We start from the raw sequence: 19,993 nt of genomic DNA on the forward strand, positions 1-19,993 counted from the left end.
TGCTGGCCAAGGACCCCCGATTTTTAGGGGTCCCAAATTTGACATGCATATATAATATATGTTATATATATTTAGATTGTTTTAATAAAAACTAAAAAAAATATTTGATTGGATTATTTTATAGATATATATATATATATATATATATATATATATATATATATATATATATATATATATATATATATATATATATATATATATATATATTCTATTATCATTTAAGTAAAAAATATAAAAAAATAAAAGAAATAAAAAATAAGAAAAATAAATGATCCTTTTTTTCTCTTTCAAATATTTTATTTTTATATCATTCTTTCTTCATTAATTTGGTTACAGTAATCATAAGATTCTAAAGAGTAAAATATGAATCTTGAATGCTAATTTCCTCCCTTCTTCTCCTTTGAATCTCTTCTAATTAAATTATAAAAAATTATTAATTTTAGTTTCATCAACATCACCATTCATCAATATATAAACTTACAACGTAAGCTACCTACTTATCTATATTTTTTTCTTATTGTCAATATTCAATATTGATTTTTAATATTATATTGAACTCAATATTTTATGATTTTTCTTATAGATTTAAAAGAGTTTAAATAAATCATCCTAATTTTAATCATTATAAAATAAGTTATATTGATTGCTTCAAGCACAAACCAGACTTTATTGTTCTTTGACTATTATTTTCACTGTTTGTGTTTATTTTATTGTTAGCTTTGTTACTGATTTTGTGTGTTTTATTTTTACACTTGAAATTTATAATACAAACATGTTTCTTAAAAAAATATCAATCTTGGAGTTAGAAAAGAAACAAAAGAAAAAGAGTGGAACAGATTATTAAAACTCGCAAAGGTGTTCTTCGTAAGTTTTTTAAAGCTAGCTCTTCAATTGAAAATTCAGTTGATGAATTGTAAGAAGAAAGTCAAGAAGAACTAAATGATCTTTAACAAATGAGCAGCAATTGAGTAATCAAGAATAATTAAATAATCATGCAATCAATAAGCAGGAAGAATTGAGAAAAAATGATGATCATAATCATACAATGAATGAGCAGGAAGAATTGAGAGAAAATGATGATAATGATTTGAATGTAAATGGCTTGACAATTTTATGTATCGAAAATGAGGTGTTAGAAAATTTTGATTTTGAAGACCTTATTGATGATTTTACTTCTCAAAATGCTTGAAGATATAGATTTTTTCAATGATTATTTCATACATTTTTTTATTTGTAGGTATTATACTTTTTGAAGAAATTTAGGAAACATATTTTGTATGGTGTTGTACTTTTTGAAGAATTTTGAGAAATAAATTTTGTATGGAGTCTACCATATTTTTAAATGAAATATATTGATTTTCAAATTTTCTATTAAACTATATTCAAATTGTACGTTAGTAAATTTTTTTCCTATAGAAGTCACTTTTCTCTTTTCGCCCAAGGGCCTCCAAAAATCAGGGTCGACCCTGATCATAAGGTAACCTATTGAAAGATATGACAGATCACTTCTTTTGATAATCTATACATCTAAAAAAAATGATTAATCAGGTTGGATAACGTCGAGCCTGGGGTGATCGGCCCGGTTCCACGGAAGTTTCCCACCGATCACTAGGATAAATCGAGAAGCGCTCGCAGCGGGTAACCCAGGAGCCTAGTATCCTTTAGTTGCGTGTCCTATTTAGAAAACAAATTTCTACAAATTCACCATAGCCGAGGCTCGATAATCCATACATCTAGAGCCTTTCAAAGATGGATAACCAAAGGTGTCTAACCCAAATTTATTGATCAAGTCAAAGCTCATTTAATCAATTATAATTCATTGGGTAACTTGGCTCAATTTAATCAAATTTAACTCATTAGAATAAGGGGGGTGTATTAAAACTAGACTTTTAATGACTTTTAATGACTCTTCTAAAATTTAAAAGTCTAGAGGTATTGAAATTAGACTTTTATAAATTCTTTACAAATTTAGTGGTATTCAAAATAGATTTTCAAAGAGTTATAAAAAATCATGTGGTATTCAAACTTGACTTTTAAAGACTCCGTAAAAATTTAAAGGTATCCAAAATTGTAATAGATTTCCAAGGATTCTTAGAAAATTCTTTAGTATATATTTAAATGCCTTAGGTATTACCATAAAAAGTAAAAAATTGTCTTCCATTTTACCTAGAGATTTTGACAGATTTTAATCGCACTAAACTCTCTCAAGACGTCTCGGGTTGTCTCCTCTCACGATAAAAAAAAACCTCCTCTCACGACCAAAAAATTCTCCTTCAAAGGTATGATTGTTATTGTTTCGATTGTTCGTCTACAATTTTTCCCTTATTTCATAACGATTGGTACTGTTTCAATTGTTCGTGTATATATCTATAATTTTTCCCATCTCGATTGGTACCATAAACCTATATATTTGTCTACCGTCTCTAACACAATCTCTAACGATTAGTATATACTTTTTTCAACTCTATGGGTCAATGTAAGTAAATATTGAATTATTATACGAATAGTGGAGCAAAATTTTTTATTTTATTTCATTTTTTAATGGGTGTTGGATTTTATTTTTTCTTTTACAAAGCACAATTTGTATATGCAGTACAAAGCACAATTTTTAATAACGATTTGTAGAATTTATTATATAGTATATTCACAATTTGTATACGATTTGTATACACAATTTGTATGAATAGTATACAATTATATGAATAGTGGGTCAACGTAAACACAAATTGATATACGATTCGTATACACATCAAATTGATAACGATTGTATGAATAGTGGGTCACAATTGTATGAATATTAAATCAAATTGATACTATATTCGTACATTATTCGTAAATTATATGAATAGATATCAATTTGTGTATACAATTTGTTTAAATGTTCTGCTCCACTATACACAATTTGTATACGATATACTTTTTTCAACTCTATGGGTCAACATAAGTAAATATTGAATTATTATACGAATAGTGGAGCAAAATTTTTTGTTTGATTTCATTTTTTTAATGGGTGTTTGATTTTATTTTTTCTTTTACAAAGCACAATTTGTAATAGTAGAATTTATTATATCTCTAACTATTACTATTATATGAATAGTGGAGCAGAATTTTTTATTTGATTTCATTTTTTAGTGGGTGTTTGATTTTATTTTTATTTTATGGAGCACAATTTGTGTATAGAAAATTAATCGTAGAAACTTCGTGTAAAATATTTTTCTTTTGTGGTTCATAGGTGGTTATTTTTGCATCATTCTAACTCAAAATCGACTTTGAAATGTTGCTGATTTTGGATTTATATAATTTGGGAAAAATGGAGCAGCTGCTCTATGTTCTGTAATTTCCAATATTCATTTTAGCAAAGAACAAAGGATCAAAGAAAATATCAATTATTTATCAATTTTTATACATGATGGCTTGCTTTTATAAACATGTGCAAATATGTAACCGAGAATGTATGAACTTTGAGGCATTAGGGAGAGCATATAAATAACATAGTATTTTATTTTCATTGAAGGAGTCAATGAAAATCTCATATAGTTTAATAGTGAAATTAATAAATTAAAAAGCATTTGATCGTTGAAATTTTCTTTTTCTGTTTAATTGGTTGCATAAGCCAAACTTTTATTATAAAACAGCAAAGAATATTGTTATATATGTGCTCATCCACCATTTTTCTATCTTATGCATGCTAAAGAAGTACTATCAATGGGAGATTTACAAGCAAAATATAATATATGGACTGCGGAGGAGAGCAATGAATTATTAAGACTTATGGTTGATGCTGCAATGCGAGGATGGCGTGATAGGAATGGTGTGTTGAACAAAAGAACAGTGGAAATAAAAATACTTCCCACTCTTAATGCAAAACTTGGGTGTGAAAAGACTTTTGCACAGTATCAAAGCCGTTTGAAGTGGTTCAAACAACGATATAACAACTACTGTAAGCTTATGCGTCATAGTTCTGGGTTTGGATGGGATTCTATGACAAAGAAATTCACAGCTAGTGATGAAGTATGGGAGGATTATTTTAAGGTTAGAATAATAAATTGTATATTTACAAACTGTATATTTACAATTAGAATTTGAATTACACTTATGATTTTTGTTCTTTGGCAGTCTCACCCTAAACATGAACATTATCGGACTGATACTTTTGAGGATTATGAAGACTTAAGACTTGTAGTTGGGAATGGAACTGCTACAGGAAAATATGTAATTGGACTTGGAGATGACACTGATGCGAGAACCTTTGAAACAGAAGAAAATGGGGGTACTAACTTATTAGATGATTACGTGTTTGATCACAACAGTGGTGAATTCATACAAAGCAATAGGCAAGAATCTTCATATCAGCCTCTATTTTCTGAGGACCTTGCTTCACCATTACCATCTCAACCTATGAGTTCTGAGGTTCCACAAGCAACTAGAAAACGAGATAGGAGCGAATTTGAAGCAAAATCAAGCACTTCAAAGAATATAGACCCAGATGTTTTAAATAGGCTCTCTTACACCATTGAGAAAGCATCTTCTAAGATTGAATTAGTTGGCGTTGCAGATGATAACTGTTGGGATGCTATAAAACAAGTCCCAAACTTGGATAATCGTACTCGTTACAAGGCGCTTGACTAGCTCAATACTAGAGCAAAGAAGGTGGCTTTCTTGAAAATGACAATTGAAGAGCGTTTGGAGTGGATAGATTTTAAAATGAGTGAATGAGTAGTTTTTGGGGGCATAAATTAGTAATTAATGTTAGAATTTTTATTTATAGTATTTTGAATTGGTTTCTAATTATTGAACTAGTAGCGAATTATTAGCTCTTGAATGTTTTCTAGTTCTACAAGTTTTGGATTGTTTATTGAACACATCTTTATTTTGGTTATGCATGGTATGTTTTTTTTATGATTTCGTAGATGTTCTTTCATTTTAATTGCTTGGTAATGTCAAGCATTTAAATGGCAAATATCAATATGCATGAAGTAGATGAACAAATGGAAGAAGAAGAATTGCAAGAAGAGTTGCATGAAACCATCGAGTCTTTGTTGATGGAAATTTCCAAGACCCTCTATGTGTTATATCAATATATAGCAAACATACAAGACAAATATGTTCATCGTCCCTTAAATAGACAACCAATAAGTACAAGTGGATATAATTATATTCATATAATATTAAAAGAGAATCCAATAAACTTTCGAGAAATTTATAGAATGTACCCAGACATATTTTTAAAATTATGCAAGATCCTTAGAGAAAGAACCTCCTTACAAGATACAAGACACATCTGCGTCGAAGAAATGCTTGCCATGTTTTTACTTGTTGTTGGTCATAATACTCGGTATTGCTTGATTCGTAAAACATTTGGCCGATCACATTACAATACTAGCCAAAACTTCAACAAGGTGTTGAAAGCATTGAAGAGCATTGCAGTAGATATGATGGTCAAACCTGGATCTGCAGTGCCAGAAAAAATAAGAGAGAGCACAAGATTTTACCCTTACTTTAAAGTAAGTATGAAATTCTTTTATTATTATTATTATTATTAGTGATGACGATGATGGTTATGTTATTGTTGTTGTAGGATTGCATTGGAGCTATTGATGACACTCACATTCCAGCTATGGTGTCTGGGCAAGATATTAACAGTTATCGTAACCGTCATGGAGAAATTTCTCAAAATATTTTAGCAGCTTGTAACTTTGATTTAGAATTTATATATGTACTCAGTGGGTGGGAGGGGTCTGCCCATGATTCACTTGTGTTGACAGATGCTTTATCAAGAAATAATGGGCTTAAAATGCCTGGAGGTATTTGTTTGTTCTATATGTTTCTTAACTATTTATATTTTTATAATTTTAAAGAATATATATGTTACTCATTGATTATTTGATACTACATATATATGGTTTGACAGGTAAATATTTTTTAGTGGATGGCGGGTATCCAAATCGACGTCAATTCTTGGCTCCTTTTCGAGGTGTACGTTATCATCTTCAAGAATTCACTGGTCAGGGTCGTCACCCTGAAAATGCAAAAGAGTTGTTCAATCTTCGTCATGCTTCTTTAAGGAACGCTATTGAGAGGATATTTGGTATATTTAAATCGCGGTTCAAAATATTCAAAACAGCTCCGTCATTTCCATATACAACACAAGCAGAGCTTATATTGGCTTGTGCCGGATTGCATAATTTTCTTCGCAGGGAGTGTCATTCTGATGAATTTTCAATCGAACTAGATAATGAAGTCCCATTATCTTCATCAGAACAAGTTTATGAAGATGACAACTTTGATCAATTATTTTCTCAAGAACAACAACGAGCAAATGCTAACTCATGGAGAGAGAGTATAGCCAATCAAATGTGGAGTGATATTGATCATGTTGTCAATAACAATTAGGTTTTTTCCATACAAGACTATCTTGGTATGTATTATTAAAAACTATTGATTAATGAATTATATACGTTGAATTGACTTGAAGAATTTAAATTTGATTTGAATAAATTGAATAGTGATTTATTCATCATTTTTTTAAAACTAAAGTTAATTTGATTTTAAGCTAAGAAGAATTCACTTATACAAATAAATAATAAAAAGTTGAAAATGCTATCGTTCATTTACTAGTTAAAAGAAATCAATAAAAAAAAATGACATAATTATACAAGTTACAAAATCCATGAAAATCCAGAACTCTATGAAAAATATTATGAATGTCTATAAAAATCTTGCAAAAAAAGTCAATAAGAGTCTATGAAATTCTGTTTATAAAAGTCTGTGGAATTCTATTAAAGTCAATAGAAATCTATCAACTCTATAAAAATCTATTATTTTAAAAACTCATTAAAAGTCATTAGAAGTCTAGAATGAATACACCCCCCTAAATCTAGTGTACTTGATCAAATTTAAAAAGATCCAACTCAATTAGATTCAATCTGATATGATTAAATTAAATTAATCTTATTAAATTAACTAATGATTTAAATAAGCAAGATCTATACTTCAAATGAACCTAACCGGTTCAGTGAAGTGAGAGAGTTTCTCACGTTTTTATTGAAAAAGTTTTAATATATATATAACGTTTTCTTTTACAGGATTGCACGTGCGACATGATCGTCGTCACCGGCGCACGACGTGATCGCCAGCACGTTTCATGGCCATCGGTTCTCACCGCCATCATAAGTCGTTCGTCGACGTAAAAGGAAATCACCGACATGAAGTTACGATTTCCCTACGATGGCTATTGTTGGTTCTGAAAAATATATAGAAAATAAAATCTGTAAAACTTATAGTAACTTGCAAATAATCTTGTGTGAACCTCATGCTGTCGGAAGAGCAATCAAGAATGAATTGAAAAGTTCTTCAAGGTTTCATGAATCAAATAGCTTATACACCACGGAGGTTTTTCTTCTTCGCAAGACACATAGATAAGGTAGAATTCTTATAGCACTTTCATTGTGCTTCGATCTCCACTACGTACATAACACATCAACCTTTTCTTAATACTTGTACTCCTCTCCATCAATTGTCTTGGATGTTCTTTTTATAGAGGAAGATGACTCTTCCTCTACCTCCATTAATGGAGAAAGGTGAAATGATTGGAAGATGAAGGGGAAAAGATGTCCTTTCACCTTCTTAACATCAACATTTATGAGTTTGGAATGAGAAATGAAAAAAGAAAAAATTATATTGATGATCATATATTAGCTAATATATTTTTAAAGAAAAGTATTCAACACTTGGTAAGCTAATATATTTTTAAAGAAAAGTATTCAACACTTGGTAACATTTAAAAGTGAGAATAATAAATTATAATTTGATTTTCTTATTGTTAGGAAGAGAGATAGAAAGATTTATAAAAATTGTAAGGTTATCCCTAGTGAAAGTTTAACTACCCAATATAAATTAGTAGTGTTAAATATATGTCTCAAGCATATATCAATAGAAGAAAAATATATACAACTCCTAAAATTAAGTGGCAGAAGTTAAAGGATGGGAAACAAAATATATTTAAGAAAAAGGTAGAAGTACAAGCATTATGTGAAATATAAGATGACTTTAATATTACATGGGATAAGATGATATCAACGTTGAAAATAGTAACTAAAAGTGTACTTGATGAGTTAAAAGGATATGCACCACCAAGTAAGGAATATTGGTGATGGAATGAGAAAGTACGAGAACAAGTGAAGAAAAAAATAAAAAACTTATAAAAATATATATATATATTTTTAAATGAGAAATTTTTTAAAAAATATACCATAGTCAAGAAAAGGATAAGAAGGTAGTGATGAAGTAAAAAATAAAATTATTAAATGATTCTATCTAAAATCGGATAAAAAAAGGGAAAGAAACATTTATAGAATAATTAAAGTAAAAAATGACAAAAAAATCTTATCCAAATAAAATGTATTAAAACGATGGAGAAATAAAAGAGCGATGGGAATGCTATTTAATTTCATCAACTTTTTAATGAAAGTTTAGATGACCAATTTAACTTAGGTACTTTAAGTAGGTTAAATAAATATAGAAATTTAAATTTTTATCATAAAATCCGAACTTTAAATGAGATGTACAATGGAAAAATCGTTGAACTAGATGATATTTGATAAAGGTATGAAAGTGTCTAAAAAACAAAGTATTAAATGACTTATAAAATTATTTATTATGATATTAAAAATAAAAAAAATATTTCATCAATGGCAAGTAAGTACTTTCATGCTCTTATATAAGGACAAGAAAGACGTATAAAATTATGTAAATTATAGAGGTATTAAACTAATAAGTTATACCATGAAACTTTGGGAAAGAGTAATAGAAAAAGATTAAGGAGACCACGATGATAGAAAATCAATTTCGGTTCAAACCTGGAAGATTAACAATAGAAGTTATACATCTTCTCAGATAACTAATTGAAAAGTTTCAGGAGCAAAAATAAGATCTACACATCTACACATGTTACTATTGACTTAGAAAAAACTTATAATAGAATATCAAGAGAAATTATATGGAAAATTCTAGAAAAAAATGTATTAGCATAACATATATTGAACTAATATAAGGATATATATAAGGATATAACGACCAGAGTGAAAATTTTAGGAGGATTAACTAAAGTATTTCCAATAAAGATAGGATTATATTGAGGATGAACTCTAAGTCCTTATTTTTTTACACTAATTATGGATGAACTTACTGAATATATTCAAGGTGGCAAAAGGTGATTTGCTCACCCCCAGCGCATTAGCTAGTCAGTTTTCAAACCAACACAGAAGAGGTAAATCACAAATAGCTACTAACCTTGGGCAGTTGAATAGCGCATGGGAGGGGATAGACAACCCGCTATTAGCCTGGATTTGATTCATAGACCTTATGGTGGCAATACCACCACGCGATTGCCAACTATCTGTCCTAAGGGGATCATTAGACACATTCAAGATACAGTACTGATCCTGTTTGAAAACTATCAAGATAGCTAGCTGGGGATGTGGCACAGCAGTTGACTGCGTGAAGACTCTGCTTTGTAAAACTAAGAATGTTAGTGTCGGGCCAGGGAAGGGGTCCCTGACATTAGCCCATCGACGCTCAAGTCAGTCACCAGAATAGTAGAAAGACTACAAAGAGAGTTGTAGCAACAGCAGGAGCCTAATCATAAATAATGCATACCTCCGTCGGTGCATGGACCCCCCTTTATATAGTAATCCAATAGTGGACATGCACGCTTCTCAAGACACATGCATATTTTTTCAACTATCCTATGAAAAAAAATAAGTCAAAAAAGTATCCCTAACATCTTTCCTTAATAAGGTGTGCAAATCCCTGATGTGATAGTTGAAAGCTTCCGCCGTACGATTTGCCGACTGACCATGCTCTATTGTTAGCAGTACTGACTCCTAGAATGATATAATGAGCTAAGAAAGGGGTCCCACTATTTGGCCAAGCGGGGGAGCCACTCAGCCTAAATTCCTTGCCCGGTCACTCGAGGCTATTCCTCTCGCGATCGCTCAGCTTAGTAGATTATTCCTCGTCCAGCCGGATAGGAGGTCCGGTCAGACTGACTCTCAATTGGTGGTCACCATCGCACACATATGTTCTCCTCTCTTTGGCCATCTGGCTATCAGGGTGTTGCTAATGCCCAGCCGGAAGACCGATCTGGTAGGGATGAGTAGGCCTCTCGTTCGCTCGACCAACCTTGGTGACCCAGCGATTTCCTACCTTTGACCACCTTGACTTTAATCTCCACGTGGGCTATTGTTCCCGCCTTTGACTCATACTTGGTGGGCTCCCTTTACCACTACATCACAAGTCTTCCCGATAAGTCTAGTTAAAGGAGGCTGTAAGTCTGACTGACTGGATGAGCAGTGTCTTCGGTGACCTCCATGACCGATCAGACATTCTCAGTTTTAGAGCAGCCACTTGGCTATAGTGAATATTGTGGGTGCTTTATGCATGCGTTAGAGTTGCTGCTTGGCTACCGCTCTCTGCCATAGCTTTAGAGTCGTCGCTCGGCTGTCACTTTCTGCCATGGGTTTAGAGTCGCCACTCGACTTTGCGTTCCACCAATCAAGAGTTTAAAGTCACCACTCGACTTTACTAGGATTTAGAACTGTCGCTTAGCTGTAGGGAATACTACAGTCGCTTTCTGCCATGAGTTTAGAATTGTTGCTTGGTTATCGCTCTCTACCATAGGTTTAGAGTCACCGCTCAACTATCTCTCAATCTGCACCAGTCATTCAGGATGCTAGGGGACAACGGTTACCAAAATTTTCAAACTTCGCCACTTCCATCAGCGATTGAGTGCCTCTTAATGATTGTTGATGTTATCCCAATTTCTTGAAGATTGTGAAAATCTCTGGTCATTAATACTGAGCATGTCGTCCATGCCCTTTAATTAAACCTCATTAATGTCTCCCTGTTGTCAAGCGCCATGTGTCCCACTTTCTACCATCGTAGGTTTGATGTGATAAGTGGATATCCGTGATTGATGTGACAAGCATTGTTTCGAATTCAATGGTCAGATCTGGGCTTTGTTTTCCGTAGCTCTCAATCGGAGGGCTAGAGCAGCCGTCCCCAGGGTTTATAAACCCTTTTCGTAGTTCTTCTCCTACTTCACCGCATCTTCTTCCTCACGCACTCTCTTTGTCGATTCTCTCCTCCATCATTCGTCGCCGACAATATTTCTCAGTAAGCTTTTTTTCCCTTTGTTCGTCTATTCCTTGATTTTCATCGACATTTTCGCCTTTAGTTTTCGTTGTTTTTCCATGGCCTGCTCTCCTCCTCCTCCTCCTTCCATCGTTGGACTGTGGTATACATTCACTAGGTCTGATTTTAACGGCAATGAAATAATGCAGATACAAATGTCTTACAATATTCTTGATGACTACAAAATAATCATTCCCACTGTATATGCACACCCACATATGTCGTTGGACTACTGCCTTACTTTTATCAAAGATCACTTTTTGGTCGGTTTGTGCTTCTCGATCCACCCCTTCTTCTCTGAAGTATGTAGATACTTTCATATTCATTTATCCCAGTTAGTGCCGAACTCTTTTAGGCTTCTGTGTGGGGGTGATAATCTTATTATGCCTGTACGACATCTCGTTCGTGTTGGAGCAATCCCAATGGTCCGTGCGATCATGTGTTTTGGTGTTTGGGCAAAGGGTTTAAGTTAGGTTCACCCTTGTATTTGATATGTGTATATGAGTGTGCAGGTTTACAGGATACACATATGACTCAGCTTAATAGCTTTAGGTCCGGTGAAGGATGAAGCATCCGAGGGACTGTGGACAAGGCAGCAAGGATAAGGGCCGAGGGAAGCGACTTCGAGGCAGACGTGAAAGATGACATTGGGGACGAGCCGCGGGCTTGGATGCATCCGAGGGACGAGAGCCAAAGGAAGTAGGCTTGAAGGCTAGAGCTCAAGACTACAATGAAGGGTCAAGTGAGTCGTGAGGGTACGAGTGCATGAGAGATTGTACTCTGAGTAAAATTCTAGGTTTAGGGTTTTACTGTAGCAGACACTGCAGCAGTACTGTAGTAATACTGTAGCAGCTACTATAGCAGTCGATTGGTGTTTTCATCAGTTGACTGGTGTAGTCGACTAGGCAGTCGACTGGGAGCGAACAAAATACTTCTGTTCGCTTGATCAGTGTGGAGTAGTCGACTGGTACTTTTACCAGTCGATTGGTATCGAGTCGTTGGGATGTAACAATCGAATCTCCACAGAGGGTAGTCGACTAATGGTTTTGGCAGTCGACTGGTAGGCGGGATTTTCCAACCATGTCCTATATAACCAAGGCTTGGGAGCTTGCTTGAGGTTGACGAAATAGAGGTGGTTAACCCCTATTAGTAGTCTACCAGTGCCCTAGCTTCTCAAGAGTCCTTGGTGAGAGTTGTGGTGAGGTTTCTCCACCCACAAGGAGCTATGTGAGCTAGCCGGAGGTCTTCCGGGGAGTAATCCACCAACGGATAAGGATCGTCCACCTTACGGATAGCTGTGGAGTAGTAGTCTTATCTTCGAACCACGTAAATCGGCGTATATTGGTTTGCTTGCTTTGCTTTCTTATTCTTGTCTTTAGTTTTCATATTTGTAGTTAGTATTAGATTTTCACTGCGCATACTAATATACGTAGGAAGCTATCGATTTGGGGGCGCTGTCTATCCAACCCCCCTTCTAGCCGACCACCGATCTCCTACAGTTCGTCCCTCATATTTTCCTTTATTTTTACTATCTGAGGCGGGAACATTTCTGATACAGGTCCGAGTGGGCTCTATATTCTTTGATAAAATATCTTCCTCTAACAAGTTCTGAAGGAGCGTTACTTTTTTGTTCACCTTCTCAAGTGACCATCATTTTCGATCGACTGACAAATGGAGTTGATGAAGCCTCCCGCTTTGTGCAAGTATCGTTGGGAGCCTACCTACCTCGAGGCGGTCACTCATCTTGCCAGTCAAAAGTACCATATACATAAGTTGCTGCACAAAGGCATTCTATATGTTATTGGACTAAGTCCCTTCCACTCACGACTGCTCGACTCATCAGGTAAACTATTTCTTCCTATGTCTCTTTAGAATCTAACTGATTTCACTTTCATTTTTACAGCCGAAGTCATGTTGAAGTCCCTGTTGAGCGGCAAGAGCAAGCTCTCTGCCGCTAAGATCAATGCTCGCAGAGCTACTGAGCTACCGAGCTGGAGAATCATAGGCTTGTGCCAATTAGAAGTTCAGCTGATCAGATTGGTGAGGAGAGATGAGCGGCAAAGAGTAGTGCAACCGCTACCACTGGTGAGTTTCCTCCCGTGTGGCCTACTATGATCCCGGTGGCTATTCTGTTAGAGTCATTACAAACTGATTCAGTAGGTTCAGGCGAGCCACTAATTCATCACCAACAGAGAAAGAGGCTACGCTCAGAGGGGACCTCCTGCTCAGGAACCTCAACACCTTAGCCCATGGAAGTGCCTACTTCCTCACCCTCATTCGAGCAGGGTGAGAGCTTGACTTCTGTAGTCCCCAAGAGGATGGCTATTTTACAACGCCCCTTCATCCGATCAGACTCCATCATTGCTCGAACTACCGATCGACGAGCTTTTGGCGCAGCCGATTTCTTTCTTTCCATCGTCGACCGATCTGGGGGCCTTAGTCTCCACCATTTGCTCCTCAAAATCTAGATCAAAGGGTCAGGTGACTTCAGAGCCCTCCGATCCGGTCAACCGTAGACGTATCTTTGCTCTAATTCACCTACCCACTGACGCCTGACGCTCCCCTGATGATGACACACTTCGATCGCCCAAGCATACGATCCACATTCAGGGTCCTCTGGCTCAAACCTGGGTGGACGCCAAGAGCATGGCAATGACCATTCCATCCGGGGAGTTGATTGACGGCTTCACTCAGAAATCCACTATGATACGTTCCCCAAGAGTCATTATTCGCCTTTGTTGCGTCGTTCTAACTCATACTTTTTGTAGTTCTGGGTGGAGAGTTTAATGATGTGTCAGAGGTTGACCTTCCTCGAGCATGAAAATAAGCAACTGCGAGCCCCGATCGGCAAAGCAAGTGCATCCCAAGTTGTTGTCGAAGTGCTTACCATTGAGGTTGCTCAGCTGAAGGAGGATCTAGAAAAGACTTCCAAATAGCTAGTGGATTTCGAGCAGACACTATCAATGGAAAAGAATAAGAGCCAGGAGCAGGCTCAGTAGCTCGAGCGACTCAACAAGCAAGCCCGGGACTTTGACACCAAGGTTAGATTGGTGAACACCTGAAAACTTTGCGCCATAGAGGACCTGGAGAAGAAAAACCTAGAGGCTTGGGCCTTGGACAAGAAGCTTAAGGAAACTGGACATCTTTGGCGCAAGAGCAATCGAGTCGATTGGCGAAACAATAGAAAATTGTCGATCAAGATGCCGAGCTGAAGTCTCTAAAAGCCAAACTGGAAGCGTCTCAGGCCTAACTGCTAAGTTTCAAGAGGATGAGCCTGCTCGGCTCGAGGACTTTTGAGTTAAGTATCTTCGCTCGAAAGGCTTCAACCAGCTCTTCTCTGATCGGATCCTATGACTCTTCGATCTAGGCATAGCCAGCACCGTTTGACAGCTGAAGGAGGGCAACCACTTATCTGTCGATGTCTCCATTTTATCCTTTCGGAAGGATGAGCTCATGGCCTTGCTCCCCAAGGAAGCTATGGTGAATCTAGAGAAGATTTTCTGTTTAAGTTCCTTGTCAGTTTTTTTTAGTACTCCCTTAGTTTTTTTGTAAAAGTTTCTAACTATGAATCAATGCACTTCCGTCCAGCTCGTAGAGTACTTTACCCTCGAAGCCCTCTGAATGTGAACTGATGTCCTCCTATTTGGTTTCATATAATGCTTCATCCTTGATTCTAAGTGTGAATCCCTACACTCCTGCTCGGTGCTATTAAGTTTTTGGCCATGATGGCCTACTTAACTCACCGCTCGGGTCAACAGTTGTCTGTACTCAGTGTGAGAGCATTGATCGGTAGTCTCACAGATGAGCGAATCGTGAGTCATACAAACACCTGCTGTGGATACTATGACTATTAATCCTCAAGCGTGAGAACAAAGCTCGCTTATTACCCGTTTGTTTAGGTTGAGAATGTTTAACACTTGCGCTTTTATTCGACGCCCGTTAGAGTTTATAGTGATTTCCGTGTTTTTAGTCGTCACTTGGCTTTAGTTTTCTTCAGCTCCAGGGCTTATAGCCGCCGCTCAGCTTTAGTTCAATTTGTGATGAGAGTTTATAGTCACTGCTCGATCGTTTATCTCTATTGTACTCGAGTTTATAGTCATCTCTCGGTTGTTATTTTCGTTGACTCTCGGGTTTATAGTCACGGCTCGGTTATAATTTATATTGCCCAAGAGTTTATAGTCATCGATAGACTTTTGTATTAATTATTAGTCCAAGGTTTATAGTCGTCGCTCAACTTATAATAATTTTGTAGTGAGAGTTTATAGCCGCCGCTCAGCTTTAGATTTTGTCGACTTCCGGGTTTATAGCCATCGGTCGGCTTTAGTTATCGTCGACTCCTAAGTTTATAGTCGCCACTCAGTTGGTGATTATTACTAATTCTAGTGTTTATAGTCACCGCTCAACTCTCGATTACTAACAGGCTAGAGTTTATAGTCTTCGTTCGGCTGTTTGTTTTACGTTGGTCCTTAGTTTATAGTCATCACTTGACTTTTAATAATTTTAAAATGAGAGTTTATAGTCATCACTCAGCTTATAGTAATTTCATAATGAGAATTTATAGTTATCGCTTGACTTACAGTAATTTTGTAACGAGAGTTTATAGCTGTCACTCGGCTTTAAGCATCACTGCTAAAGGGTTTATAGTCGCTGCTCGACTGCTGATATTAACTTTCTCAGGGTTTATAGCCGATGCTCAGCTATTGACTTCTATATTTGACGTGAAGATTCCACTTGCTTATAACATAGCCGGATGGCTCAAGATTCTGGGACACTTGGTGAATTTTCATTCAGATCCTCCCGCACTCATAGAACAAACATTTCTACAAGCATATCTGAATTTAATTACGCACCTCTCACTCGACCCTATATGGCTGGAGATGGTTTGCGCTCTAGGGTCGCTTGAGATTTCTCCCATTTTCATCTTGTAAATAGTAAGATTCCGAACGAAACTTCTGAATGACTTTATATGGTCCTCCCACGAAGCTTCCAGCTTGGTGATGTCATCGACTAGCTTCACTCTTTTCTATACCAAGTCACCGACCTAGAATGATCTCGAGATCACCCTTCGATTGTAGCTTTGCTTTATGCATTGTCGATATGTCGTGAGTCGGACGGTGGCCTTGTCTCGCACTTCATCCACCAAGTCAAGCTCCACGATCTTCCGATCGGTGTTTCCCTCGTCATAGAACTACACCCAGTCGGACTCTACTCTTACTTTGACTAGCACCACTGCCTCACCCCCGTACACCAGAAGGAACGGGTTATGTCGGTCGCCTCTCTAGGTGTGGTGCGATAAGATCACAATACGTTTGGGAGTTCGTCTACCTAGTTGCCTCCGACATGGTCAAGCCGAGCCCAGAGCCCTTTGAGGATTTCCCTATTGTTGACTTCCACTTGGCTGTTGCTCTACGGATAAGCCACTGAAGTGAACGCCTGTAAGATACCATAGCCATCACACTACACTTTGAACTTCTGCCCAGAGAACTGTCTTCTGTTGTCTGAGATGAGCTTGCGAGGGATGCCGAATCGATATAATACATTTTGTCATATGAATTTGATAACCATATGCTCGATTATCTTGGCGAGAGACTCAGCCTCCACCCATTTCAAAAAATAGTTGACTACCACCAGTAAAAATCTTCTTTGCCCCGGTCGCAATGGGGAACAACCCCACTATGTCTATGCCTCACTGGTCGAACTATCATGACACAGTGGATACTTTCAACTCTTCGGTAGGTCAGTGCATGATGTTCTGGTATTTTTGGTAGGATAGACGAGTGGCCACCATCCAAGTGGCGTCACCTTCCAATGTAGGCCAGAAATATCCAGCCAGCAAGATCTTGCGAGCCAGTGATCGATCGCCCAGATGACTACCACAGGACCTTGGTGAACTTCTTCTTGTAGGATGTACTCAATATCATCCGATCTGATGCACTTAAGCAGCGATCTCGAGAAAGCTCTCTATATAAATAACCTCCAATTAGTGAGAACCGGATGCCCCTCCTTTGTTAACAACCTAGCTTCCTTCCTATCGGCTGGTGTGACACTCAATCGGAGAAACTCTATCAGTGGCGTCCTCCAATCGCTCGGGAAGCACATTCCAGCCGTCCTGTTGATATATGTGTTAGTTAGAGTCCTAGAGCCAATCATTTGATGATTGTTGTATAGACTCATTGTATCATATTTTTGTATATAAATAAAGGCATTTATTTTTGGTTATTATACTTACTTGTATTGGTGCCAAATAACTAAGTATAATAGCGTCCTTGAGTAGAAGGTTCTTACCTATATCAATCGATTAGTTGAATCGATAGTGAGATGATATAGGGAACACTACTCTTAATCATTTCTAGTCGAGTATTAACATTCAGGGAAAATGTTAATGCGATGAGACTAGCATGTAGGTCAACTCGATGACTTGATCTCACAAGTCATGTATATAGAGATATCAAGTTGGCACATGGGTATGCATTGGAGAATGTATACTGAATGACCCACCATGAGAAAGTATCATGGATCGTTATATGAGTGTCATATACTTTCTCATGTGGCTATTTGTATGACTACTAGTCCTTGAACCTGAAATCACCATGGTTCCCTACATAAGGAGTTATGTACTTTGGCTTCGTCAAACGTCACCCATAACTGGGTGGACTATAAAGGCGATTACTGGGTATATAACAAATTATGCGGAGGGATGTGAGTGATATAGATGAGATCTATCCCTCCTATATGACAGGAGAGACATCGATATTCTTGATAGAGTGAGACCACTAAGTGCATGACTATGCCCAAATGAGTCAATATGAGATGTTGAGCTCATTTGATTAAGTGAGTCTACTTGAGATTCAAGATTTAGATTGATTAGAGGATGACACGGTCTATGTCTCACATTGATCAATCTAGATGTTAAGGATAGAAGGACATTTGTCATATATTGTGAGGAGTCACAATTAGTAGTCACAAGGTGATGTTGGATCTCAACATTCTTGTAATTTGGGTAGTAATGATGTGTTGCTAGATATCGCTCATTACTTATGCTTCTAAATGGGTTTAAGATCATTGCCAACGTTACAAGAACCTATAGGGTCACACACAAAGGGCAATTAGATGGAGATTAGGTTCATTTGATGAACCTAAAGGATTAGGTTCATGTGATGAACCAAATTGGATTAAGAGTAATCTAAATTGAGCTAATTGAGTTGGACTCAATTTGGTTCATGTGTTAAGTGAGTCTAATTTGGACTTAGACTCATTTAATTAATTTAATTTAATGAATAGAGATTCATTAAATTAAAATTGACTTGAACCAATGGTTAGATTAGATCAACCAAGGGAGAGAAGTGGTCAAGTTTGACTTGACTTGAGAGGAAGATGAAGGGCCAAGTTTGACTTGACCATTTGTCATCTCATTGGTGAGTTGACAAAGAGTGGGCCAATGATGATGCTCCACATCATCAAGACCACTTCATGATGTGCCACCTCATGAGGGAGATCAAGAGTTTTTTACTCTTGAAATTCCATGGAGTATATAACCTTTCACTTGAAGGTGGCCGACCACTTTTTGAGAGTTACTAGTGAGAATTAATTCTCATTCACTCCTTCTTCTTCCTCTCTAGATTTCTTCTCTCCCTCTCCTCCTCTTTGGCTGAATCTTTCAAAGGTACTAGCACACCTTTTGTTAGGTTTCTCCATCTCTTGCTCGTGTGGATACACATAGAGGAGTGTCTACTTTGATACTCTCGAGATCCGACAAATCTTGGACGAGCGGGATACGCGAAGGGCTACGCTTCAAAGGTATACCCTCTGATCTTGTAGATCTAGTGTAGATCTAGGAGTAGAAAACATGTATATGAAATTTTAATACTTCGCACGGATCCGGTGGCATGGGGTTTTGGGGTTTCCGCAACACAAAAATGATTTTTGCAGCCCGAAAAACCCAACAATATGCCACCAATAAAACCTGCTTGACTGGTTTATCTATAATGACTGAAGATAAAGAACTTGCTAACTTGGCTAGCTCGTCAACATACTGGTTGTCATAATTATTTCTTGGAAACTCATCTTCAATTTCTCAAAAGCTTTGGCATATAACTTGAGCTGAGCATTATTTATCTCGAATACCCTCAATAGTTACTGAGCTGTCAGCTGAGAATCCGAATGGATGAGGTCTCTTGTGGCTCTCACATGTCGGACTGCTTGCAGGTCAGCTATCAAGGCCTCATATTCTACCTAGTTATTTGCAGCCCGATAATTCAGTCGTATGAACAACTGCATCCTATCCTTGCGCGGTGATATTAAGAGAATGCTGATTCCACTATCGTGCCAAGTGGATAAGCGGTCCATATATATCTTCCAAGTCGTGTCCGGCTCGGTGTTCTGTACCTAAGTGATGAAATCAGCTAAGCCTTAGACCTTGATCGTCGTTCGAGGTTGATACTATATATTAAACTCACTCAATTCAGTGGTTCATTTGATCAGCTATCCGAATGTCTTTGGGTTAATGAGGACTCTTCCCAACTCGCTGTTAGTCAACAACCCTGATCGGATATGAGAGAAAGTATGGATGAAGCCTTTGAGCGATGAGTAGTATCCTGTACGCCAATTTTTTGAGACAGGTGTAGCAAGATTCTACATCTTTCAATATATGACTTAAGAAATACACTAATTGTTATTCAGAGTCGTTCTGCCGTACCAATGCTGAGCCAACTACATGCTCTGTGGATGACAAATATATCCACAGCGGCTCGCCGACGATGGCGTTTGCCAATACAGGTAGGGAGATAAAGTATATCTT

General features: G+C 36.9%; 2 protein-coding genes across 2 annotated transcripts; both read left to right on the plus strand.

Moving 5' to 3' along the window:
• The first annotated feature begins 3,708 nt into the window (after window positions 1-3,708).
• Window positions 3,709-4,632, plus strand: LOC122048444 (uncharacterized protein At2g29880-like). Its single transcript, XM_042610009.1, has 2 exons — window positions 3,709-4,035; window positions 4,120-4,632. Exons 1-2 carry the CDS (start codon window positions 3,709-3,711, stop codon window positions 4,630-4,632), a joined length of 840 nt encoding a protein of 279 aa, XP_042465943.1.
• Window positions 4,633-5,428: 796 nt separating this feature from the next.
• LOC122048446 lies at window positions 5,429-8,101 on the plus strand. The gene is made up of 4 exons (XM_042610010.1): window positions 5,429-5,507; window positions 5,582-5,807; window positions 6,236-6,364; window positions 8,073-8,101. Exons 1-4 carry the CDS (start codon window positions 5,436-5,438, stop codon window positions 8,099-8,101), a joined length of 456 nt encoding a protein of 151 aa, XP_042465944.1. The 5' UTR covers window positions 5,429-5,435.
• Window positions 8,102-19,993: the final 11,892 nt, after the last annotated feature.

The sequence above is a fragment of the Zingiber officinale genome, chromosome 2B (genome assembly GCF_018446385.1).
Source record: "Zingiber officinale cultivar Zhangliang chromosome 2B, Zo_v1.1, whole genome shotgun sequence".
NCBI lineage: Eukaryota > Viridiplantae > Streptophyta > Magnoliopsida > Zingiberales > Zingiberaceae > Zingiber > Zingiber officinale.